This window comes from Netta rufina, assembly GCF_964035555.1.
Source record: "Netta rufina genome assembly, chromosome: 3".
Lineage (NCBI taxonomy): Eukaryota > Metazoa > Chordata > Aves > Anseriformes > Anatidae > Netta > Netta rufina.
This window is the reverse complement of record NC_140125.1, coordinates 19329640-19356300: the sequence shown is the minus strand read 5'-3', so window position 1 is coordinate 19356300 and position 26661 is coordinate 19329640. Positions and strand designations below refer to the sequence as shown.

At 38.4% G+C, this 26661-nt stretch overlaps 1 protein-coding gene across 5 annotated transcripts in view; it reads right to left on the bottom strand.

The window, feature by feature from the left end:
* Positions 1 to 26661, bottom strand: part of CDC42BPA (CDC42 binding protein kinase alpha) — a 150023-nt gene that overhangs the window by 100107 nt on the left and 23255 nt on the right. For all 5 annotated transcript variants that reach the window (XM_084284371.1, XM_084284372.1, XM_084284373.1 and 2 more), the window contains exons 3-4: positions 7060 to 7151; positions 818 to 901 (exon numbers count right to left, since the gene is read on the bottom strand). In XM_084284371.1, the coding sequence (XP_084140497.1) occupies positions 818 to 901; positions 7060 to 7151 (176 nt within the window). The remainder of the gene's footprint in view (positions 1 to 817; positions 902 to 7059; positions 7152 to 26661) is intronic.

Here is a 26661-nt window from a genome sequence, read left to right as displayed (position 1 = left end):
TGCACTGTCCAAACTAAAGAAGAGACCATGGTCAAACAACTTTGTTGATTTTACTGAGTTTTAGTTTTAGGAGTCTACTTTAGGTCGTTTGTTTTTAGCATGCAAAGATTAAGAAGTTCAAATAAATTAAAGAGTTAGATACATGTTCCATTTAAAACAAATATACCAATCCTCATGCGAGACTGCATTTTTTTTTCTTTCCACAGGAATCCATGGAAAGGTACTGTGGATTCAATGAAAGGTGAAATGATACAATACAAGTAGGAACCCAAAGTAAAGCAGCACCAGCAAAAGAGTTTTTTCAGAACACAAAATGGATTTGTGCTTTAGCAATGAACTTTCTGTCACTGATTTTTGCAAATGGGACATTTTTATGAAACATGCTCTCAAATTTGCAACTTTTATCTCTCTAATTTTTCAATAAGAAAATTGGACCTTAACTAAATTCTAAATACTGACAAACTAACACACATGGTGAGTTAAAGCTCAGTAATTTCCTTATACCACAGAAAATATACTTGCTAAAGACTACTGAAATAAATACACTATAAGGTTGCTTGTATAGTGCATAATTCTTGGCCAATTACAGCAACGGTGTACTGTATAAAACATTCAGCCCCACCTAAATCGAGTCACCATGCCACTTAACCCTTCCCATGAACTGCTTTAAACTTATTTTGACATTAATCTTCATATTGCCAATAAGTACTGAAGCATCTCCTCAATTCAAATATACCCAGAGTCTTCTCATGGAAAAAGAAGTAACAATTCCTTAGAGTAAGAGGGGATGTGATTATAGAAAAAAATGTTATCTTACTTCAGCTCTCTTCAGCATCTCCCACTTATTAAGTATCTTCATGGCAAAAACCTTATCTGCATTTTTCAGTTTTACTACTGCAACCTGGAAAAGATGAACAAAAGGTAAGCCTAAACATTAAAAGACATTTTGTTTTCTTTTAATGAAGCCTTGCAATTATTTTTTTCTTCAGTGTTTTGGAAACAACTTTACTATCCATGCATGTGACCATACCATCACTATCCAGACAGAGTAACATCACAACAGTACGAGATATTTATTCTGCAAAAGCACCAAGTCTATTTTAAGCTTTCATTATGTATCACACTTTCACTACGCATCATTTTTCTAGGTGACTAGATGAATGGTATTTTCTTACTATCACATTTCTTGCTCTATCATCTGTATGAAGCTGTCACTGGCTGTATACTTGATATTCTTGGACTCATCCTTCCAGTATTACACAGTAATTTAATTTACAGACCCACCAAGAAAAGACAACAACTTAGTAGTCAGTTTCTAAAACCCAGAAACAATTTATTCTAGGTTCTAGACACAAATTATTACTGTAGATTTGCTTAGAGGTAATTTCTACTCTTTCAAAAAAAATGCACTAAAATATATGGTAAAGTATTACTTCATATTTTTCCACTTGAAGTGCAATGAACCCTTTTACCATGCCTCTTGTCAGGGGCAGGGAAATGCTGAAATTCACAATTTCTAGAAAAGTAAACGTAAGGAAACACAAGCTTTACTCCCCTTCACTGTTTGTTAAACATGAGATACCGTAGGCCCATCTAATAATGCATTAGCAAAGCGAACTGATATAGTCTTTTTCTGAGAATATTATAGTTTTGTGAATTTATTTTAAAAGCTAAAATGGAATATTTTTACAAAAGGGGAAGGGAAGAATTTTACATAAATGTGTTTTCACAGTTCAGGATTCCCTGGGTACAGAACGCTAAGTGTCTTAAACAAATTGGCCATCAATCTGACACACACTCAGATCAAAATGAGACCAGACCATTGTATTACCATACCAGTGATGGAAAAGTTCAACTATCCAAACACTTCATTTTAATGACCATTCACCAACTAACCCATTCTGCCTCCTCCCTTTCAAATAGTCCCTAAGGCTTAAGGAGATGCATTTATTTCTGTGTGCACTCGGTTACAAACCAGCATGCTGTCACCCAGATTATCACCATCTTCATCCTGCAGGCCAGTGACAAAAAAAAAAAAATACTAAGGTTGGTTCCTACGTTCCTTCTGCCTCTTTCACAATCAGTAAACTAGCCATGTGTGAAGACAACTACAAGAGAAAATACAAGATCAGACAGTTTGAAGAACGCGTAATGCAAACATCTTTCAACCATCTTCAAATGTGTCATCAGCTGCAGCAGCTTCACACATATGGCAAAAGTACACGTTGAAGGATTGCAATACTGAGATGTCTAAACTTCAGCGTATCTAAAAGCGTAGCTCTTACTTAGCTACAGATTCCCAGACAAAGCAGCTGTCGCTTCTCATTTGTGCAGCAATACATTACCGGCCCTGCTGGTGATACTGCTGCCTGTGGGGTGAGGGGGAGGAATAAAAAAAGGGAAGAAGACAGAAAGGTAGGAGATCTACGTGTTTAACCCCGTTTATGAACCCAAATTTTTAGAGATTGCTTCATGCATAAAAACTGAAGCTAAAGTCCAGACCTTGAAGGTACTTTAAAATTTGAAACACAAAAAGAGATTGCTTAGACTGCCATTTTCTTTCATAAATAACATCCACTATTCTGCGCGTGGTATCCCAAGACCAAGCAACACAATTTTCCATAGAAGGAAATCCTCCGTGGTAATACATAACCCACAATGCCCATCTGAAACTTGAGTTTCCTTTTATTCTTCTAGCTAAAACTCTATCAAGCTGTATCTGTATTGGTGTTTTTAAATGAGAAACAGCGGGAAGAGAAAACCTTACCATTGAACCTAGTCAGCACTCGAATTGTATCATCGCTTGGATGACAGGGACAGCTTCTGCATAATGCAGTCTGGGACATGAAGCTACTGGGTAATTCTGCCTTCAACACTTGTAAGGATTTTGCCATTGTTGTGGACATAAATAAAAAAGCTGGACATAGAGTTGACTAGATTGCTGTTGCTGAGTGTAGTTTTACCAACCCCACAACCCCACCATTACCACTGTAGGACCGGCAGCCAGACGTGTGAGCAGAACACAATATTTCTACTCCAACTTCAGGGCTTCATTTGTTGCTCTTCACATGCTCAGTAAAAGGCCATTTCGCTTTTGTTTGGTCTCGGTTTCTTTGGTTGTTGTTGGGGTGTGTTTTTTTTGGACCCCCACCCAGATTTCTTAATGACATGCGCTAATTGCACAGCTGCCTAATTTTGCAGTCTCCTATACAGCATTTATTGGACACAGCTGAAAGAGACACAGCACTGCCTTTGCTTAACAGCTGGAGAGTAGGCTTTGTAATAATTGAGGGCTTGGTGCTTTCTGTGAATGTCTACCAGAACTGAAGAGTGACTAAAGGACAAAAATAGACTCGTGTTTACCAGCTGCATTTACAATCAGGAACAGCCTTTTAGTCTGTCAGAGGCATTCGTGTTATTCCATATCCATCCCTAGCCCACATCACCCCTACCCCACCCCACACACACAAGACCACAATGAAAACAGCATCATTTTCCTGCAATCACAGCATCTTTTTGCATGTCTCAGGGCTTTGTGGAAGTAAATTTTACAGTCATTATTTCAGGATTTGACTGTGAAACAAAAACCTGACACTTCAGCAGTGAACGATCTGAGGCGGTTTCTAATTGCAGCAAAAAATTCTGAAACATGATGACAGAGCCAGGCAGTGTTTACATATGCATGCACACACACACGTCTCTATGCTATGAGTATGAATGCTCAAGTACACCGAGTGCTGTTTTCCCTTCCCCAGTGAAGTTGTCAAGACAGAAGAAAGGATGATCGTTCCTATGTAGTTATCCTGAAGTGCCTTGCTACTGGATTTTATTAAAATTGGACTTAGTTTTTTCTTTGTTGTGGTGTTTTTTGTTTGTTTGTTGCTTTTTTTAATTACATTTTCCTGTGAGCAGCTCAACAAAAATTACTGGTATGTGTTGATGTAAACATTTTGGTTGAGTCAGATGCTTTTTCCTCATTCTTCCAACAGTTCTCTGTGTTTCTCACAGGGGGAAAGATGAAAAAGATGGGAAAGACAGTTAAGAAAAGGGGTGGGGGGGAAAAGGGCAATACTGCTTTTTCAAAAGTAGCCAGCCCACCAGAAACAAGCTCCGAGTTTCAAAGTAACATACAGTGAACTAACAGCCTCTTATCTGTTGAATAACTAACGCAATCTGAGCACAACACTCCTTTGGTTTTTCTTATAAAGTCTTAGCTCTTATGACCAATCTCTGGATTGAAAGGGGTGGGGAGGTGTTACTGTTCATACCTAGATGCCAAAATTCAGGAATGCTTAGTTCTCAAAGCTACAAACATCATCTTCAAAATATCAATAACATAAACACTCATATTTGCTTGCACAACCACGCAGTGAACATTTTTTTTAAAGCAGAAATAGAAGGAACTGAAAAATTCAATATTATTTAGAGTCTTAAATCAGCCACATTTTTATCCTGCAGTAACGTACCAATGAGAACTGTTGCCTACTGGAATCAACAGTGGTCCCTCATTTTTCCTAGCAGCCTCCTTCAACTTCCAAGTTTAAAGTCTTCTTGTTTAGGGTTGTCTGTTAAAGTTTTTCCAACCATGTGCCTGAAGCCAGCAAAATGAAAACCCTTGATGTTCACATCATGAATTTCACTGGAATAATCCTCCTCCCAAGGAAAACATTTGTGTTATGTAAAGGCAGCACTCTTTTACTCTACATTTTAAATAGGTACGTGTATGCGTGGAGAGGGAAGGGAAAAGGAAGCATTTTCAGAGTGACAGCAAGCAGGGTAAGGACTTCAAGGGAAAAGGAAAACCAAGAACCTCTTACAGTTATAAGCAATACTTGAACTGTTTTTTTTGTCTACATCAGACTTTCATAAACAAAAAGGGAAATATTTATTAACTATGCAAATTAAAAAATACTGAGGAGTATAAAATCAAAATCAAAACAAGTCTGAGACTATGCCAATGAAAGCTTGCACTAAAACTTCATAGTTATGGAATTTCAGAATTATGCTGCTTCAGGAGATGAAAATTAATCTTCCCAAAAACCTAGATAAACTTTGGTCTCATTTACAGTTTGTTGGAAAGAAACCATCTTCTGCTTAATCTGTCTCTGCAAACTATTATCTACCGAATAATAACAAATATTTTGCAGCTTAATATCATTATGGTGCTTGGTGGCTAAAGTAGCAGCAACATTTGGCAGTCCTTTTTTTAACCTTGCTTATATACTTACTAGTTATTTGGAAAGAAAACTCTTAATTTCATACAGAATTTATTTTCCTAGACAAATGTCTAAGTAGGACTTTAAACTTGTATTTAAACTAGTCAGTAGACTTAACATATATGCTTGCAAATATTTTAGAAATCCCACTTTAAGAATGTATAAAGTCAAATATTTTCATTGAAAGAATTTCAGTTTTCCCCTTACTGAAGATTTTGATGATTAAGTGGTCATGCTGTCTTTCTCAGGTAGGGCATTACAAAGAAACACTGTTCCTAAAAGCCAACTACCACGTTGTGTGGACTGTCCCCAGAAGAGGATGGGGCAAGTTACGCTCTCACTATCGATGGTATGATTCATCGCAAAGAAGCTTCCTTCGAAAGTACTGCAGGGGTGGGTGGGTGTGGGAATTAGCTGCTCTGGAGTTTGATGCTGATTCAGCAGACTAAAAGGACCTCTTTTTGAAAGTGTAATATAAGGCAGGTTTCATGCATGATTCTTCTGACAAGAAAGTACTCACACAGTGATTTTTCTTACATCCTGTATGATTTGTGCATGAACTGAGCTGCAACTACTATGGCAACACTGAGAAAGTCACTGATTTATGCAGAAATATTTGCATCAAGACAGTGAATGCAGCATTTCCTTTGTGGCAAAGGTCAAGACTGAAGATGGATTATCCACGAGTGGATACTACATTACAGTAAAAATTCCTGTTCCTTAAGTACTACCTACAGAATTTTGTTCTTCCATAATAAGTCTAGTAAAGCCTAATTTTTCACATTAAGCAAATATATATGCAAACCTGAAAACTTGTCCTCATCTGCCATCAAAGCCCCCAGAGATGCTTTTATATCAATGAAAACATAAGTCTGAAAAACATTTCCCGTTCCAGAAGAAATTAAGACATTGCTCAGAATCTTTTCCTTGTACTTTGGATTTCAGCGCTCAGATTATTTTTTATTTTTTATTTTTGAGGCAATAAGGAATAACTTCTGCAGAAGCTTTGCATATTATTCTCATTTGTAGCACATTGGGCCATCAAAAAATTCTAGGCATTGTTACACGTTTTCTTGCTCCTTCTGTATAAACAGTGACTTAAGTGAAGAACAAAGCACATTCTTAATATAACTTAAGAAGGGGGGCAGAAAGCTAGGGTTTATTCATTCCAGTTTCCTCAGCCTGTATATTCTGACATCCCTAGTGGCCATAAAACTTAGTGGTGAACAGCCTTGCTTGAAACTTGAAATAAAAGACGGTTTAATCAGAAGCAGCTACTTTTTTTTTATTTTATAGTTTGACAGTAGTAGGTGACAACTAAAACAGAACCTAACATTTGGTAAGATCCTTACAAGAAATATAGGAAAAAAATCAAACATTAATTTTAGGAAACAAAGCAACAAGAATAGAGATATTTTTCTGTGTTCCTAGTATGTCAGTATCAGTATCTGGCAATTCAAGTTCTTGAAAACTACTTTCAGGCAATTCGGTTATTAGGATGATTGGAAAAGACTAGATCTTCACACCATCAGTAACTCAGTGGTCTCTATCTGCTGACTCAAAGAACTATAGTCAAGTAAATGACTTATCAGATGGCTGAAATACAGTCTTTTAGCCCATGTGAACTTGCCTTCTCTCAAAAGTTAAGAGATTAAAAAGAGCTGTAAAGGGCTGCCGGAGAAGGTGTAAAACAAAATAAACTTGCATCAAGCATTAGGTTGGCCTAAAATATCTCTTATGCCTGAATAATGTAAAACTTGCACACTGGTATGTAGCTATGAACTGTCTCTCAGTGAGGCAGATCAGCAAGTATATTCAAATCCTTCATTTTTCACACACATACCTCACCAAAGGCTCCTCGCCCAATCACCTTCAGGATCTCAAAGTCTTCTTTATGTAGTCGCATCTGTTTCACTTTAGATGTAAACGGTTTTGCTGAAACAAGGAAAATATCAACCATTAAGAAACAAACAAACAAAAAACCACAATGAAACATAAAATAGATGTAATCAGAGTCCTGAAAACAACAGACCATTTTGCTTATATACCTATATTCTCTAATGTAATGTAACAAAGTTTAAAGCTGGGAATAACAGGCAGTAGAACTAAGATGAAACTGCTGTGAGAAAAAAAATGGATTTTGCCTTTAAAGAAAAGGAAAAAGAAAAAGTCCAATGATGCAGTCTTTTGAGATCATAGACATCCACTGCCATTTGTGTTTTATGTGATCTGTGATCACAAAAGGAAAGGATAATATAATGAGAAGTTCACTTTGGACAATATGATTTTCTCTGACAAACAGCAAAACAGTATTGTATTTGATATAAAATCAAAATGCTGATGCAAGATGACCAGAAGGATAATACTGGCCTCATTTATGAATCATGCACTATTTTTTATAGACCACTTCTTCAAGAGAGAGGACACTTATGAGTTAATTCTTTGCTACTGGAAGCAAGAACAGTTGTACTCAGAGGACATTATTAACACATTCAATGGAAAATACCCTACATGTATAAAGTGGGTTCATCAAAAGAATAAAAGAACCCAAAATAAAAAAGAAGAACCTGTCCCCCCTACATCCCCTTCCTAAATCCAAACTCCCACCCCCCATAAAAAGAAAAAACAAAACAAAACAAACAAACAAAAAACACAGAGGGTGAGAGGGGAACAACAACAACCAGACTTTACTTTTTTTTATGCTCCATTACAAGAACAGCATTAAAAAAATTAAGAAATTCAAACCACCACATTTCAAGTTCACATTTCCAAGGTTTGGGTGGGAAGAGAATTAAACACACAACATTCAACTTAATTCTCATGTTAAGAGATGATACAGGAATTACTTAACACCAGGTTGGATGTTCTCATCCAAATGGAATGATACATTGTCAAGTCAAAGATTTAATACTTACTATGTTTCAGACAAAAGAAGTTCTTTACAGTTATTGTGCCTATAAATAATAGCATTCTTTTCCCCTACGCTTTGTTTCTCTGAAGCACAAAGGGTTCAGTACTTCCCTCTTACTCTTGCAAACAATTCCACTACAGTAAATACACAACTTTATGAGGTTGACTTACTGAATTTATATTCTTAAATTGAGAGATTTAGACTAATTTAAAATAAAGCAAAAGAAAGACAGTATGTGTGTGTGTGTGTATATATATATATGTATATATATACATTTAGCACTGTTTGTATCCAAATACAAGTTGAAAACAAAATTTAACTCAAAAAATGCACTACCTTGCCAGAGTCCATGAACTGAAAGACCAAGCACCCAGTTTGTCATTGTAGGTTTGAAATGACTTGACAAGGAGAAATGGCAGGCTGAACTATTTTCAGATAAACCCTCTCCATAGGCAGCTAATGAATTTGGAAACAAGTTTTTTCTTGATTATCATATGATTTGACCGTACAAGCCACTGATAACAACAATTGATATTTTTGCCCTGAAGAAGTAACATTTATTTTTAATTTTTATTTTTCTTATCAGCCTTAACGCGTTCAATTTTTCTAAGATTCTTCAGATGCAAGGAATCTAACATGAGTTACATTTGTTATAACTCTAGGAACATCAGTTTTTGCCTAAATAAATGAACAGACAAGTAGGTTTTAGGTCCAAATACATGTAGTAATGATGTAGCCATAAGACACTGAGATTTGCACTTATTTTAGTGATATTTTTACCTTCAATTTATAGTTGTTTTATTCCATGTATTTAATGGTACAATTAAAGTGCAGGGTATTCTTTTTAAATGTCATTCAACTAAAGTATTTTTCTCAAACTCACTGAGATCCCAAACTTTCAACCAATTTTTTAAAACTTAAAAAAAAAAAAGCAGGACTTTTTTTTTATTTAAAAAAAAAAAAAAAAAAAGTCTTGCAATAAGCAAAATAAGTGACAGATAAGTGACAGCAAAATGTACTGCCTTACTGGGACAGGAAGAGCTGTGCCGTTCCAAGTAATTTAATACAAATATTAACACTACTGATGTATATAACTGAACAAATTAGAACATCCTATTCAAGTCTTTTAACTTGAAAAACAACTGATTGAAAACAAACGTGTAGTTCTTGACTTCGACTTGTTTTTTGGACCATTGTAGGCCTGGATAGCATACAAGGCAAAATATCTTGTTAACAAGCAACAGCATAGCTATTTAAACCACAAAACTCTTCCTTACTTTATATTGTAAGGAAAGGCCTGTCATTCTTTAATTATTACATTTTGGATTCTTCCAGGGTTCCCATAGGGACACTGGAAAAATAAACATCATTAAAACTACTTCAGTAAAATACAACAGGCAAGAATACGTTTGGGTACAGTTTAATGATTTGTAGCATCGGTGTTAGTGGAAATGTTAGTAAACCCTAGCATATATATATATTTTAATCATCTGTAGCATTAGAAATGTTGATGTATAGTCAAGCAGTTCTATGATGGAAGACATAGTCCAAGAAAAGAAAAGAAAGAGGAAAAAAAGATCTGCTCTGGGAATGTACTCTAAATAGCTCGTTCCAAAACAAAAAAGAAAGGTCAATTTGCTTTATCATCTATGTTGTTTGTCTGCTGTACAAACATCTGCTGTTCTTGTGGCAACAGCCATCTCTCGCACGGAAAGTTTGGCCTAGGCAAGGGTCTTGGAAGGCAGCTCTTCAGACAGCAATTTCATACGCCAGGCTTTCCAGACTATGAGGTTCACAGGCAACTGATTTGGCAACGCCACACGAAGACAGCAAACCTCCTGGTCAGAGAAGGGTTTTCCAAATGCAATATGCTCAAAGGGGCCCCTGCAACACCGCTCTATTAAATTATACGGGTACACAACACCCCAACCCCAGGTAACTCCCCCTTTCTGTTAACAGATTCATAAGGTACAGTTAGAAAATAATGCTCTTTTTCCAAAAGAGCTGCAGTTTCCATGACTGGTGATAGCGCCTGTCTGCAGCACTTTGAGGACACATATTAGCATTACTTACAGTATATTTAATACCAAGGGATTTAATTTTTAAACTCATGAGGATAAAAGTCCATCTCTCCTTCTCCCTTCCTCACTGCAGAGAACCAGAGCTGCTGTATGCACGGGGTTAAATTCAATCAAGGTGAGTTGAGGATCACAAACTGCTTAGAGAAGGCATTTGCAGGCTTGGAGCAGCAATTTAAAATGTGCACTCACAGTTGATTTAAAAATAAAACAAAACAGAACAGGACAATATTAAGGAATTCTAAAATTCTAAAATTTTAAAAAAGATTTAGAAACTAAAAGCTGAATCCACCACAATTGTTAAAACCAATGGTGAAAGTTCATTGTAACAGAAACAGGGAATCGAAAAGGAAAACAGCCTATGTCCATCTGCTAGTTTTCTATCTCAAGAGAAAACCCCTTTCCTTCATCAGTTAATTATAAATCATATGAAAGATTCATAGAATGGCTTGGGTTGGAAGGGACTTTAAAGATCACCTAGTTCCAACATCTCTGACAGCTCCCACCGGACCAGGTTGCCCAAAGCCCCATCCAGCCTGGCCTTCAACACCTCCAGAGATGGGGCATCCACAGCTTCTCTGGGCAGCCTGTGCCAGGGCCTCACCACCATCTGAGTGAAGAATTTCCTCCTAACCTCTAATCTAAATCTCCCGTCTTCTAGTTTAAAACCATTCCCCTTGTCCTGTCGTTATCTGCCTGAAAAAATGCCACTCTCCATCTTTTTTATAAGCCCCCTCTTCAGTATTGAAAGGCTGCAATGGGGTCTCCCCAGAGCCTTTTCTTCTCTATCAGCCTTCCTTCACAGGAGAGGTGCATCACCTTGCACTTGGCTTTGCAGAACCTCATTAGGTTCACGTGGGCCCACTTGAAAAAAATAATATAAAAATACACACAGAGCTTTCCCTTGCAAAGGAGGAAAAACACTTGACCTAAGAAACTGTCACTCACACTACCGAAAGTTTCTGCAATTCCTACTAACACCGTCCTCACAAACACAAAAACAAAACAAAAAAGAAGAAAGCAAAATACAGTGCACTGATGGACATGTTTTTAAAGGCATTCCGCAGTTTTGAAATTTCTGCTGAATTCCTGAAAGTAATTGAACAAGTGTTTTTATTTTACAGGTTCAGTCCAAATCCAAACTATTTTCAATTGGCTTTTATCCACTGTGATTATGAAATGTGTACATAGCATTTCTGAGTTAAGACAGACCACAAGTGGATGTTTCAAAAATCTCCAGAAAGGAGGTGTGAGAGAAAGTTCCTCCCAAAATAAACGTTACTACTGAAAAGAAAGGAGAAATAATTGGCAGTCATCAAGACAGAGCTGTTTAAAGACTTATTTAATTGAAAGGAGACAAAAGTCTCCTTTTATCTCTACCCACCTAAGATTGGCAAAACAGCACAAGAAGGCTTCCTTGAAGTTTCTTGTCTCTTTAGAGGAAACCAGGGACAACACACAATAGTTGACAGCGATAACAGCTGAACGTTATTTAAGGCAAAGTAAAAAATTTAAGCCACAAATACCCTTTTCAGTTTTAGCAGTTAAGATTCAGTTTTCATTCAGAACATTTTTAACATGTTTTCCTGATGAACAATTAATTGCCAACATCTGTCTGTACAGTTTAAGAATCTGTTGTTTTCCAAAAATCAGAAGTACGTCCACAAATTCCCTTACAGTTGTACATGCAGACACAATATTTTGAATCCTATTCATCCTTATTAATAAATAATAATAATAATAATAATAATAATAATAATAATAATAATAATAATAATAATAATAATAATAATAATAACAACAATAATAATAATCAGTTCTCTTCTAGGTCAACTGGAGACCATCCAGCCATTTTTGGCTATAGCTACCGCAGAAGATTCAACAGGAATTGTAAAATCAGAGAGAGAAATAAAATATCCTTCCCAAACATACACGACAGTTCTGTTCCTCCCCCAAGACTCAGATGAAAAGTAATACCTGCATTCGTTAAACCCTCACTGCAGATCTGGGCAACGCTTCCACACTACATCAAAATCCAGCTATGATTTTTCATGTCACCATTCTTTCTCATCACAAGAGTTTCAGTGAACCACCCCATGTTTTAATACTATCAGAAAAAATGTAATGTTGAACTTCACTTCATCCTGCTATGTAATTCTGATGCAATTCTTGTAGCACTGGCAGTAAAATCTTTACCATAGGACTCCTGCTTCACCTAGTAAAGGGGGTGGAAATGCTCTAGGAGCAAAACAAGAGTAGACAAAAAAAAAAAAAAAAAAAAAAAAATCAGGTATTTAGAAAACCTGAAAGGCTAACAAAGGAGAAAAAAGGTGGTCATATGCTTATAAAGCTGAATACTGCTTAGAGTCCATCCTTCATGCTGTCACAGAGCTGGAACCAAGACAACAGAAATCACATTTCTGACAGACAAGATCAAACTTTGCATTCCTTAGTATTTCACATACAACTCAAAATGCTGTTATTTGACTGCCAAAAAACATTGGATGCTTGCACTATGTTTAGAATTAACTAAAATTTATCAGGCCTGTGTTTAGAATTACTAAATGTTCTGAAGAATCAAAATATATTCTTTTTTGATTCCTGTTTAAGTAAAACTCAGTCTCTCAGGGCCTTAATTTTATCACGTAAAATTAAGATGTTGCCATTTGATCTGATTGCACTCTTAAAAAAAAACACAAAAAAAACAACAACTATCTTACTGTTTGTGAAAGATTATGGGCTGATGACTACCAGAGACAAATGTGGATATTATGCAAGAAACAAAGCATGCAACCACAGAGCAAATTTTTAGAAGGGGGAAAAAACAAAGGAAAGAATGACCACCTGTCAAGTAACAGCTCTCCCTTCTGCAGAACACATATTTGGTAACCGCAGACTGTAAGACATCCTCTCAGGGGAGCTGTGGAGGCATCGTTAATTCTGCTATTTCCTTTGCTCTGTATGCATGGTTTTTCATCCTTAATACATGATTTAAATATTCTCCTCATCTGAAAATAATAATGACCTCTAGAAGTTCTGCTGCATACCATAAGAAGATGAGTGTTTCACCACAATAAAGCCAGTGACTTCGCTCCTCCAAACGCAGGCATCTAACACTTACTCCTCACCAAGTAAAGGACCGGTGCTGCCAGCTACCATTCACACCATGGATCAGCACTGAAGAAGCCCCCTGCTCAGTGGCCAAGGTATTTCACAGCACTTTAGGAGTCTCCTGTTCCATGTCTGAAGCTAGAAAATTAAAAATTTGAAGGATTTTACTCAAACAGATCTAATATTGAAACTTTGGTTGGACTACCTTCTCTTGCCTCTCACAAGTAGGTGATCCAGCTCCAGCTCTTCCCTCCTGTGACTCTTCATCCCAGTGCTTTCCTTCCCAGCTGTTCAGTTCTAGCTTCTACCACAAAAACCATCGTCCGGTTTTGTCCCCATGTTCTTTTGCCACATCACCTGATGGTTTCTCCCACAGCCACCTCACAGCTTTGTCCACATCTGTACCTCACCCGCTTCCTAAATCCATCTGCTCATGGCTGTCTCTGTTTACGACCACATCCTTATAGCCTTGTCCTGCCAGCCACAGAAGCCTCCATCTGAACCTAATTCTTTCTCTAACCATCCCTTACTGCTAATTCTGTCTCCTGCTTTTCCTTCCAAACTCTGGTGTGTCTATCTGAAGTCCCTCTGTCACCAAAGTCCCATTTAGTTTTGGCAATGAACACTTGCCAGCGCCCTTTCACGAATTCCCTGAGCTATTTCCTTTCTCCTTTTACCACCACAAGTAGTCTTGAGGCTTTGCTCCAACTTATCTTTCATTAAATTGCAGGTGACTGACATCAGGTACTTGAGCTACACAACAATCTGCCTTCCTTTTACTTTACAACTTTAATTAAAAGACTGTTTTTGCAGTTATCTATACAAAGCAAAAAAGCTGTAAAAACTCAAAATGCAAACCATTTTAATCTCTTCTATAGGTTACGCTCTAAAGCTTGTGAGGAGTAGGGTCAAGCAGATCCTCCACAAACCCTCCTCCTCTAAAATGACTCAAGTTGTGTAGCTACATATTTTTAGCGTGTACTTCCCACTTCCAACGTGTGCTCAGTGTGTGCGATTTGGCAGGTGTGTCTTTTGCCATGAATCACTTGAATCCTGTCTCTCACTCCTCCCTCGTGGTGCTGTTACCCCAAAGCACTCACTGCATGTTATCGCCGACTTTTCCTAGCAAACTGTGAGAGCCTCAGAACAGCTGGGGCAGCAGGCAAACTCTTCTCCAGGAGGTCACAGGCAAGCACCAACCATCTGAACTGATAGATCACCTAACAAAATACCTTGCTTCCTCCTCAATCCTATACAGGGTATTTCACTGATACTCTTATTCATATTTGCATTGAATACGCATTGTTCTTGAAAGTCCCACTCACAACTGGGAAACTCCTGGAGGTGAATACCATACAAATGCACACAGCTACAATCCTAATTCTGCCTTCATGGACAACCTTTCTGATCTGCACCTCACAACAAATGGAAGTTCAGACATTAAAAGTTTAAAACATATAAACGCAAGAATTCCTCTGATGTATCTCATGTGAAATGGAAATATTACAGAGTGCACGCAATAGGAACTTAATATCATGAGAAGGAATTTTGCCAAGATTAAAATAATACACACATTACAGCTAGGTTTTTATTATTTCTTCAGAATTTACCGCTTGTTGTCATTAGAGATACTGAGTTTTGAACACTGCCTGCATTAGTTTTACACTGTCCTATGGGCTTTTCTTTCTGTGAAAATAAGAAATATAGGAATGCATAGGAAAGCAGTACAACTATGTTATTAGTAAAAATGATTATTAAAAAAGAAGGATCAAACGTATATTTGGAATTAGTTATATCTGAAGAAAGAGTACCCTTCCACATAATTCTCAAACACAGTTTGTTATTTTTAAACCATTCTTGACAAACAGTCAAGTCCTAGGGTCAAACACAGATTACTTCCATAACAACGCACTGCAGTCCCTAACAATTAAGGAAAACTTTACAACTTCATCATTTTTATTCTACCCTCCAAACACGACTTTTTTTCTGATCTCAAATCCTTAGAAAAAAATAGCAATACCTATTAATAATGGCCAGGAGTTTTAAGATTGTTAGAGGTTGTTAGTATGCATTTACTGAGAACCTACAGAAGGAATGGGAAAAAAAAAGAAAAAACACCATTAGTTTTAGCTTGGCTTCACAGAAAAAAACAAACCACCACCACAAAAACACAATTTGTTCCTCTTTCTCAGATTCCCTAGTTATCACCTAGGAAATAAAACTGATTACTGAAACTAAGCGCAATATTCTGAGGACTACAAACATAAGGAGAAAAAAAATGCAACATGCAGACATGACACATACATGAAAATTCAAAATGTATTTTTCCATTATCTATTCAGAAAACAAATCTATTCAACAGCTCATACTTATCCATGCCTTGCCAACTTTCCTCTACTCTACAATACAGAAACTCCTTTCCACCTAAACTTTCTGTACTTCCCATAAAAAGGTAGTATTCAACTGACTGTGTTCCTTATTTATAGATGATTTTTTTTTTTTTTTTTAATTTCTTTGAGATAAACTAAACATATTTAAATACTTTTCCATTTCTGGAGAGTCAGAATTCAGTCCAGAAGTACTACTTGCTGTAAACAACTTCAGCAATATTCATTCTGAGGAAATGGGCTGCTTATCTAACTGCTTAAGTGGAAAGGACTCTTCAGTACAATTAAGTATTTTGGGATTACTTTTTTGTTATTTTTTCAAGTAATGATAGCACATAAAAAAAAAAAAAAATCATACAGAAGCAAAAAAAAGGATGGGTGGTATTTGCAATAGCCATCACGGACATTTATTTGTTTTTTACAGCTAGTCCATAAGAAAGAGACCAGGACAGAACTCAGATCTTCAGACATGAGGTAGTATTCAGAAATACTTGTTTTCATCCCCTAGATTTATAATTGCTCTCAGACTAGATTTGTTTTTAAATTAATAATTTTGTTGGTGATTATGCTTAGTCAGAAGAATCTTTTTGTTTACACACAAAAGATAAAAATCTTATCTTTACACATAAGAACACGTAAATCACTGTCAGGAGAGTGACACAAGCAAGTGACAGAAGTGGAGCCGCCACATTTCCATGGCATGCCTTAATCCGTGTCTCCTCATACCTCCAACCTATCACCTGACCTGAACCGAGCATGACTCTATGCAGATGTTTCAAAAGCAATTTCTTTGTTGCATGCTCTACAAAATCAGATTGCTGGCAGAAGAGACTAAGCCCACGCAGCCTCCAACTCCTCCCTTTTGCTTCTTAGATGGAGGAAAGACTCTCTGGATCCAGACAGAGGCATGGGAGTAAACGCCCTCCTGTACAGGTGTTATAAGTACAACTAAACCTTTAATTGGGGACTCCAAATCAGCCACAAGGCACAACTAACAGGAACTCAAGGTGTTGTTTGTTTTTTTTAAAGTCATTTCTGCTCATGAAATTACCTTTGGAGGTCTGTTGTCTACTGCAATGATGTCTTGAGCCCAGATCATGAGAGGAATGCAGACATTTAACTTCCACTGATACCAACAGGACATGTGTGTGACAACTCAACTCTGCCAAACCTGATGTAAACTGACAGCTTCAGAGAAGACAAAACTACAGCGTAGTAATACATGTATTTGTTTGCATACACAAGGATTCATTAAAAAAGAGCAAATGGAAGTTGGGTGGGAACATTGACCTGCTTGAGGGTAGAAAGGCTTTGCAGGGGGATCTGGATAGGCTGGATTGATGGGCCAGGTCACACTGCATGACATCCAGCAAGGCTAAATGCCAGGTGCTGCACTTGAGTTATAATAACCCCATGCAGTGGTATGTGTTTGATGATGAGTGCCTGACAGCTGTCACATGGAGAAGGACCTGAGAGGGCTGGTCTAGAGACAGGTGAATATGAGCTGGCAGCGGGCCCAGGTGGCCAAGAAGGTCAATGGCATCCTGACCTGTACCAGCAGCAGTGTGCTCGTCAGGAGTAGGGAAGTGACTGTCCTCTGTACTGGGCAGTGGTGAGACCACACCATGCACACTGTTTGGGCCCCTCACTACAAGAACATCGAGGCCCTGGAACGTGTCCAGAGAAGGGCTACGAAGCTGGGGAAGGGCCTGGAGCACAAGGCCTGTGAGGAGTGGCTGAAGGCACTGGGATTGTTTGGTCTGGAGAAGAGGAGGCTCAGGGGAGACCTCATTGCTCTCTGCAACTGCCTGAAAGGAGGTCAGCCTCTATATTGAACTATAAATTCAATAGGTGAAATTAAAGCCAGGAATATTCACAAAAATATTGGCGGATGGAGGGTGGGGGGGAGGAAATCTAGCTTTATGGACAACTGAATAGTGGAACAAGATACACACAGTAAGCTGTACGATTCAGATCTCTTAAGGCTTTTAAGAAATGGTAACACCATCACTATGAACATGAAAAAAGCTCATCATCTTCACTACTCTGCATGTATGCTTGCTGTCTTTGGCAAGGGTGCACATACAGCTTTCAACTTCTGAACTGCTCCACAAAACAAATTTGAACTTCTTGTAAAAGGTTCTTATCTGACACAGAAGAAAATTCCTACACATCTTAGTACAAGCACACAACCAGGTGGAGATACTTGGACACGAGTTACAGAATCCTCTCTGGAGGCTGAAAACAAACATGCAAACAAAACAAAACAAAAACAAAAACCAAAAAAAAAAAAAAAAAAGAGAGAAAATAGATGTCTGAGCAGACCTAAGGGTGAGGGCAACTTCCAAGGAAGTGCTCTGCTCTGTACATAGAGCTCATGACTTTTTAAGGCCCTGGCAGATTTTCTGAAACCGAGTACCAGAATCAGTTGATTTTGAAGCACTCAGAAGGAGCCTCAGAAGGAGCCATCTCCCTTTCAGGCTTCCTAACTCAGAGTGGGAAGCACAGGAGGTATAACATTTATCTCGGACCCATGCCAAGTCTCGTGGCCCAGGCCCCATGTGGAGATCGGGCAGCACCATCAGACCAAATCAAACGAAGCCAACACCAAATAAACATGGTTGAACACCTTCTGGCCCCAAACTTGGCAGACAGGGACAGTCCTGAGGTATTGGTAAAACAAGAAAAAAAATCCTTTTGTGCACAGTGTTAAAACTGCATGCCCTGTTTGGCAGACGATGTCACTGTACCTCCATACAAGATGGGAATCAGGTCTCCTCTGCTGCACAACTACGGGAAAAGATGAACTGAAATTATGATCTGAGATTCTTGTATGCATCTGTTTCTGTAGATAAGTTTGGAATAGTGAGCAAAAAGTTGACGAGATACTCAACCAAAACAACAAGCTTACAACTGAGCACCTGAATTTGCTTCTTAATCCTGAAGAAAGCAGGAACTGGAGGTTCACCAAAGCATTTTTCTTCTACTTAAATATGCAACTTTTTTTTTTTTTTTCTGGACACACACCATAAATACATTTCAGTGTCAACACTCATGACTTACATCTGTTATCAGAGGAACTACCACTTGAAATTCTGCCACATCTTGTAGTAGGAAAGAAAAAATATACGTATAAACAAAGAGACACGCAGCTTTCAGAAAATACAGCATCAGTACAGGACCTTAGAAGACTGTGCAATTAGAAACAAAAGAGTACTATAATGCCATTATGCTTAAAAAGGAAAAACAAAACTCTGACATGTATTAGAGGTGTAATAAGGCCCAATGAATATGGGCCTTGGGTAATAATGAATGTAATAAGGCCCAATGAAAAAAAAAAGAACAGTCTAGGCCACTGTGCTACATCTAAGTTCTGGAAAAAATATACAACTACAAGGAAAATATTAATTCAGTTGGGCTCCATCTTCTTGCTGCAGCAGAACAACAGACAGACTTTCCTAAGACTATCTTGCTACATCTGAAAGAAAGACTTCTGCTACATACTCTTACCACTTTTTCTAGATTTAAAGAAAAGTCCGTAAGTCAGTTTTTTTTCCTGAAAGCTTCACAACCATCCTTGAAAATACAATCCACTGAAATATCAGAGAGCACCAAGTGATTTTTTTTTTTAAGTAAATTATCACTGCCCAGACCTCATGCACGACTTCCTGATTACTAGTAATAAGTCTTCATTCATTCCAAAGATTGACCACTTGAGAATTTGACTAGTAAATTAACCAAAACCATCTCTCTGTACAAACAGAAAACCATATTTCTCTACGCAAAAATTTCAGTCATCCCAGTGAAACTTTCCTATTAACCTACTGCAAAAGGGACGGTTAGAATCTATCACGCTGTGTTCACAAAGTGCAGAACTACATATTTAAGAAAGAAAGAAAGAAAGAAACACCTTACCAGCAAGTTTAACAGCACCCCTCCTATGTTGCAAGAAATATTTTTGCTATTCCTACATACTTTGTGAAGACATTGCAAAATATAAACATAATGTTGGGAAACAACATAAAGTTATATTAGTTTCCTGAAATAAAAAAGTATATTCAGCCAACTAAATTGTTCACTAGAACAAAAATCAGAAGATAAGTAGACACAGACACAATAAAAAAAAATTCCCATTGCAGAATATGAGCCCTCTCTGACAAGCAGCGTGAGCTCTTGAACAGGTTATGTAAATGACAAGATTTCTTCTTGAAATCTTCTGATACAGCTGCCAGCATAACCATTGAGTCCCTTGTATGAGACAAGAACGTTCCTCTCTATTTTGGAAAACCAAAGAGTTAAAAACACCACAGAAACAAGGCGGCTGTTATTTCAGCAATAACATTAGGTGACTGTTATCGACACGATTGGCCTGATTTCCACACAAAGCAAATAAGAAAGCCATCTAAAAGGATAGAAGAACCTGAATCTACATTTCTTTCCTCTTCTCTTCCAGTGAGTGACTTCTGCTATTCTTTCAAAGTCACCCTTTTTAATTTAAAAGCAAAAAAAGTACCTACTTGCTAATATAACTACGTCAGACTGCAAGCAGGGTGGCAAAACTACTGCACTATTCTTTCACAGCACTGCCTTTAGGAACCTTTTTGCCCAAACCAGCCTCAACGACAGAGAGATCATCCTTAAGAGAACACTACAGAAAAAGTAAACTGGTTTTTCCCAGTCCTGCTTATGAGCAAAACTGTGGAGTGCCCTGAGACTAGAAAAAACCCTCCAACAAGGAGTTCACTGTTACAGTATGAGAGTGGGAGGCACTGGGGAAGAAGGGCTTTATCTTGTCCATTTACATTCTGCTACTCCATCCTAGAGATAAGTTTTAGTAATACAAATAAAACATTTTCCTTGCTCTGGAGGCAGCAGAAAGACAAAAGACTTCTCTGCCCACTGTCATTCTTAACTAAAGGCGGCAGAACTTGCACACAGCTTCAAAAGAGCTGCACGTCCCAGTTAGTTTTTCAAGTCCACAGTGCCATACAGCACAATTCTCTGGAATAATCTTTTGGGCCCCCAGAGAAAGCAAGGAGATACAAACAACAAACCAACACTTTATAGACGTGCAACACTCATGCCAAGTAACCACTTGTGAACATGGAAAGTAGTAAGAGAGAAAAATTTAAAAATACCCCTTAGCCAAGAAGTCTTTAGCAGTCTGATCTAGCTAACAACTCAGGCCTGCAGGAATGCTACGACCTTAGGGAGAGTAGCTATCAGCATGCTACACATCCAGGCATCAAATGAGCTTCAGACCACCGATAGACCTGGAAAGACTGTTAGCTTGGAGACATGAACAAAGTTGCTAACTATTTGTAATAAAAAGCATTAAGATCTGCTGACCCTTACACCGAGTTACAGGGATCAAACAGAACAAATGCATACACATACTTCTGCCTCATGCAAAATGAGAGGACACCTGCCACAGGAATCACCAGCAGGGGAAAACCAAGACGCCCTTATAGCTGGGTTTACTCCCTACCACTGCAATACTGCATCAGACAAACCCCAGCCAGGGAGGTTATGCCATTGTGCAAGAAAAAAACAACCAGGGGTGACGAGGAATTCATCCAGATGGTCTGCACTCAGCTCTCAGCATGTCCCAGCCATTCCCAAATACGCAGATAAATAAGAGAGGATTCAGCTTTCCTTGCTGATGGGTCTAAATCGTGAGTTTGTCTGCACTGCTGGCAATGATGTGGGAAAACACTACTAGGAGTGCTCGAGCCACGAGGACACAGACCTGTCCCCCTCTAACTCCAGCAAGCATGGAGGGCTAGGATGAAGCTGGGAGCACAGGATCCCATCGTTCATACTGGAGCACAGAGAGGCTATTTCTCCTTGTACGATCACCTCTGCCTTTGGAGATTTTCTCCTGACTTTTAAATCCAGGCATCCCTTCCACCATCCTTGTTTACTTCTCACTCAGTTGATCACTGTGCAAACACAGTTTCACTTTGCTTCACTCCTACCCTGATACTATTTGCAGTTGGCTGTCATAGTAGGTGACTTGGAACAAGAGAACACACACATTTGTTAAAGTAGCCTGATTCGGTTAGTAAAAATAGCTATTTACTTCTGTAAAGGCAGACTGGCCTGAGGCAAACACAAAGTTGAACCAAATCATTTATGTTTGCAGTAACCTGCGCAAATGGGACACAGGGCACACTTGTGAAAGCAGCAACTCCTCCAGTGATCTTCAGTGCATGTTCAGAACTGAGCATCACTTGAAAGAACTGAAGGAAAGGTCCTGTTATGCATCAAGACCAGATAAAAATACGGATACATCAAGGATTTAAACTACTCAAAGTTTCCTCAAGATTATAGGCTTAATGCCTAGGAGTTGGCCGTGATGATCCTTATGGGTCCCTTCCAACTCGGGATATTCTATCGTTCTAATGCTTTCGACTACTTGTGTTTTGTTTATTTTTCTCGGTTTTGTGTTTTTTAACTGTAATGTGACTGACCCCATGAAGGAACTCTTCCAGCAGCACGTTATTCCTTGGGCACTGGAAGGACCTCTCGTCTTCCTTCCTGCCTTCTACAAGATCTCACAACTTAAGTTGGGTGGCTGACCTGGGAAAATTCTGCCTCACACGGTAACACATGAAATTTCAAAAAAAGACACAAGAGCTAAGCACACCAGCCTTCTTTAAAAACAAAGACAACCAACAAAACCCACAAGAACACAGAACTCTTGGAATAGGTTTTGTTGTTCTAACAGGAGTTAAAATGCACAGAGTTGTGGGAGCAAGCCTTTTTCCTCATCTCAACTCACTCAGCTGGCACAGGATCCCTTTCCCTCTCTCCCAGTACCTTGGGTCCATACAACTCCAAACCAAAAGACAACCCACCTGTCTCGGGCTCTTTGGTGAAGCCCAGTCAATTACAGCTGCAAGGCAGAATATTTCCTGGCAAAACTTGCCTCTGGGATACTTCCTCACAGGGACAAAACGTACAGACCGATGGGGTACATTCACCCACAGCACAGCTGTGGTACGCTTATTAAACACATCAGTATATTTAAGCTGCGTGGTACCTACATAAGAAAGTGCTCCATAGTTACAACTTTAATTAAGCACCAGAAATGAACTAAGAGAGGAAACATTAACAGCAAAGAAATCGCGAAGATGGAGCTGTCCTGGCCACCAAAGAGCAGGAGAAGATCCTTCTGCTACTCAAAGGCCTGAATGCCAGATTCTGTAATCCAGATATTGATTAGAGATACCTACAGATCCCACTTGGCCATGCTGAGCTTGTGATTGCAAGTACAAGGCAAGCAGCTACCGCTGGGCATAAACACAAAACAGTTGGGTTAAGTTGGGGGATCTCACTGGGGAATATTTCTTTGAATTTCAAAAATGTTGCCTATTTCGTCTTTGTAGCAGTTTTTTTTTCCACTGGATAAAGGAATATCCACAATGGTCCAGAGCTCCAGAGTAAAACTCTCAGAACGTATCTGTTTGTCTGGGACCATACAAGAGAACACTGTCCAAAATCCAAGCAACAGCAATACGTGATAAAATGTTTCCAACTACAGAATATCTCCAGTTATTTGAGTCAAAACAAAGAGAAAAAAAACTTCAGCCCTTTACTACTGCACTCCTGCCTGCAGACCGCTTCGAGCACTGTCAGAGTTGGAGACTGTTCCTACAAACCTTCTTTAGTTTAGCTCCATAATAGCCACGAACAAAACACGAACCGACAAGATGCGCCACCTCTCTTTCCCCCCTTCCTTCCACCAGCAGGTCAGATGAGTCTGCCAGCTCACCAGTCTTTAACCTCTGGCTTGGGAGCTCTCTGGAGCCTGCAAGACTTTGTGAGTAACTAGAAAAAAAAGTACGTATTTTTAACTTCAATGTTCTGCACAGAAGTCCCTAATTTCCTTGGAATACATTTCGAGTCAAGAAGGCAGAAAGCTGTTACTGAGGCACTCGAATGCTGCTTGTATGACCGCGATAACTGGAACTTGTTCAAAACCTGTAATCAGACAGATTTGATTTACTGTCCTTCATACCTATGTAATTAAAGCCCCTGGTAAAAGACTGGCTTTGTAAAATATTACATGTTTCCACCATGCTCATTCAATACTTTAACCTCCCAACAGTTTTCTAACGCATGTTGACAAAGATGTAGCATAACAGAAAAACAATGCCACCTCCAAATTATTATATAGTAAAATAAGCTTCTTTGAACGGAATGTTAGGCTACACCTAAGATTCATAGCTGTCTGGAATTCACTTTTACTGAAAACCTCACAATTTTGTAAACTGCGATTGTGCCAACGTTGTGAGAAGTGCTCACACTGGTATAGTTCCACATTTTCCATGGGCATGCACCACACAGAAGTATTTTTAAACTAGCATTATTTTCATGCTGAGATTTGGACTACTTTAATTTGATCAGGAGAGTTAAGGTTCTATAACGCATGCATGAATAACCAAAGCCAAAGGCAATTTCTCAAATCTTGTTTGGGAAAAAATAATAATAATAATTCTCTCATCCTTCACTGCTGCACAAATGAAATACTCAATGCATTCACATTTAGGGTAACATTTAGCTCAGTAAGAAAGAGTAATGCTTGCTTTAAAGCTACAGAGGGATTATGGATCTTCAGCCCATTTGAAGTAGTATAAAGATCACACAATCAACTTAATATATGAAGAGGTGCACGCTAACAGCTTTATTAACATACCAAGTCAATACGCTTTCAGTTCATTGATCAGAAACATTTTGCTGCACTAAATACTCACAAAACACTTTATTTTAGGAAGAGCTGTATAAATTTATCTTGATTTTAGGTATCTCATGCATACGTGTTGGGTTTTGTTTTTGTTTTTTTTTCTCTGTCAACTCAGCTATTTTGAGTATAGACAAGTATGAATGTTTATTTTCAGACTGTTTGGATATGATCACTCCAATTTAGTACATTGGAAGAGACCAACAAATGTTCTAGGAATTCAGCACAAGTCTCATCTCACGTATAGTCAAGAACTCCTCACTCTTTGCTCTGCCTGGTCTCCGCTCCCTCATCTATCGTTCATGAACATCTTCTGCAACGTTGCTGCAAATAGGAACTTTATCTTTCCAAGGAATGATTTCTCCCTCCTCCACCAGAAGAAAAAATCAAACTGTCCAAAAAGCCAACTCAAGATGAAAGTATGCATTGGAAGAATGTGCTCTTACATAACTTATTCCTCCCTAGCTACCTATATAACCTTGAAAGAGATGGGAATAGTGTTTGGGGGTTTGGGTCTTTGTTTCATGCTAGTATTTGTGCGGTAATATTGCTTCTACGTGTGCTGCATTAGTATCTCCTTAGGGAATGAAATAAAAACACAACCAGCAAATCGTTTCTAGTTAAATACTGAGCCAGATCTCCAGCTGACATAAACCAAGTTTCATCAGTTTTCAACTCTCACACATCTCAAACTTGGCAATCTTCATTAAAGGTCACTGTGGTCGAACTGTTTTTTTGTTGTTGTTGTTTTATTATTATTATTATTTGATTTTGTTTATTTGTTATTGCTGCTGTTGGGTGATGTCTTCATATGACCACAGAGTATATACTGTGATTAAATTACGAAAGCCTTAACATTTCTCAGAAGATATACATATGAGAGACAAATACAGCAGAGGGCTAGCTCTTCAAAGCTTTAAACTACACTGGATGCCAGAATTCCTTTAGCTTTTCTGTCACTTTGAACTGCATGTAATCAAATGCCATTTCTTGCATTTTCTCCCTCCCCAATCTTCAGATCTTGGGCACAACGCAACATGAAAACATGGCTCAATTGAGATTTTACAGAAACATTGTTTCTGTAAACAAGTTGTTAAGCAAGTTCAAAGAAAGAAAACAAACAAACAACAACAACAAAAAAACTTTCTAGACTACTTCTCTAGGTAAATTTCACAGGTGCATTCCACTGACCCAAGCAGTCTGGCAGACTAACCCCACCCCTCAGCACTGACTTCTGAATTAGACAATCAGTCGCACTAGATCTGCTAGCAGACAGCAAGCTTCTTCCCCATATTTGTTAATGATGACAACAAATTACTGTTATGTTACCGAGTGTCCTTGATGCTTCAAGCAGTGAATGAAATTAAGTGAACTGAGCCCAGATTCTGCAGTCAATCGTCTTCTGACTACTAATTTTTAAATGTTACTGCTACTGCTTCCAAAACACCACTTTCCACAAGTTATTCCAGATAGTTTTTTTAGATATTATCAACCTCTGTCATTTCCATGATTTATGGCCTTTAAATTTAATTTAAGATCTGAAAAGCAGTGAATTCAAGACATACATACATACATACATATATATATATATATATACATATATATATATATGTACACATGTTTCTGAGCTCCATCTGTAATATTTCTGTTGGATCTATTGAAAACTCTACGTACCGGTCTCTAAGAGAATATAACAGAGTGACTGGAACAGAATTTAAAGGGAAAAAAATGAAATTTAGATTATATCAGCATTTCCCAAACTACTGTGCTTAGTATTGCTATCCCAATTTATCTCTGCTGTTACTGCCTCCTCCAGTCTTCACTCCTGCTTCCCAGAGAAAGCACTGTCCTCAGGAGGCTTCAGAGGTACATGCTAAGCAGCCAAGCAGATCAATAGTGCCACAGTTATCCACATCTCACCCAGCTGCCAGGGATCAATACCCACTGCTGCACTACTTCATGACACAGGACAGCAACAGAAAAGTGTGGTTTCCTGCCCAGGTTCAGCAACACTGGCATCACATAGCCCCAAGGCTGTAAACATCCAGTAAGTAAACAGCCAGAAGCAATATCAGGTGGTTGTTGCCCAGTCTAGGAGCTAAGGACTACACATTTCAAAGACGCCAAGAACTTGGGGCTCTACATCTCAGCATTTCCTGACCCTTCTTTCAAAATCCACTTGGTTTGCAAGCCATTTGCTTTTATTCTGGAA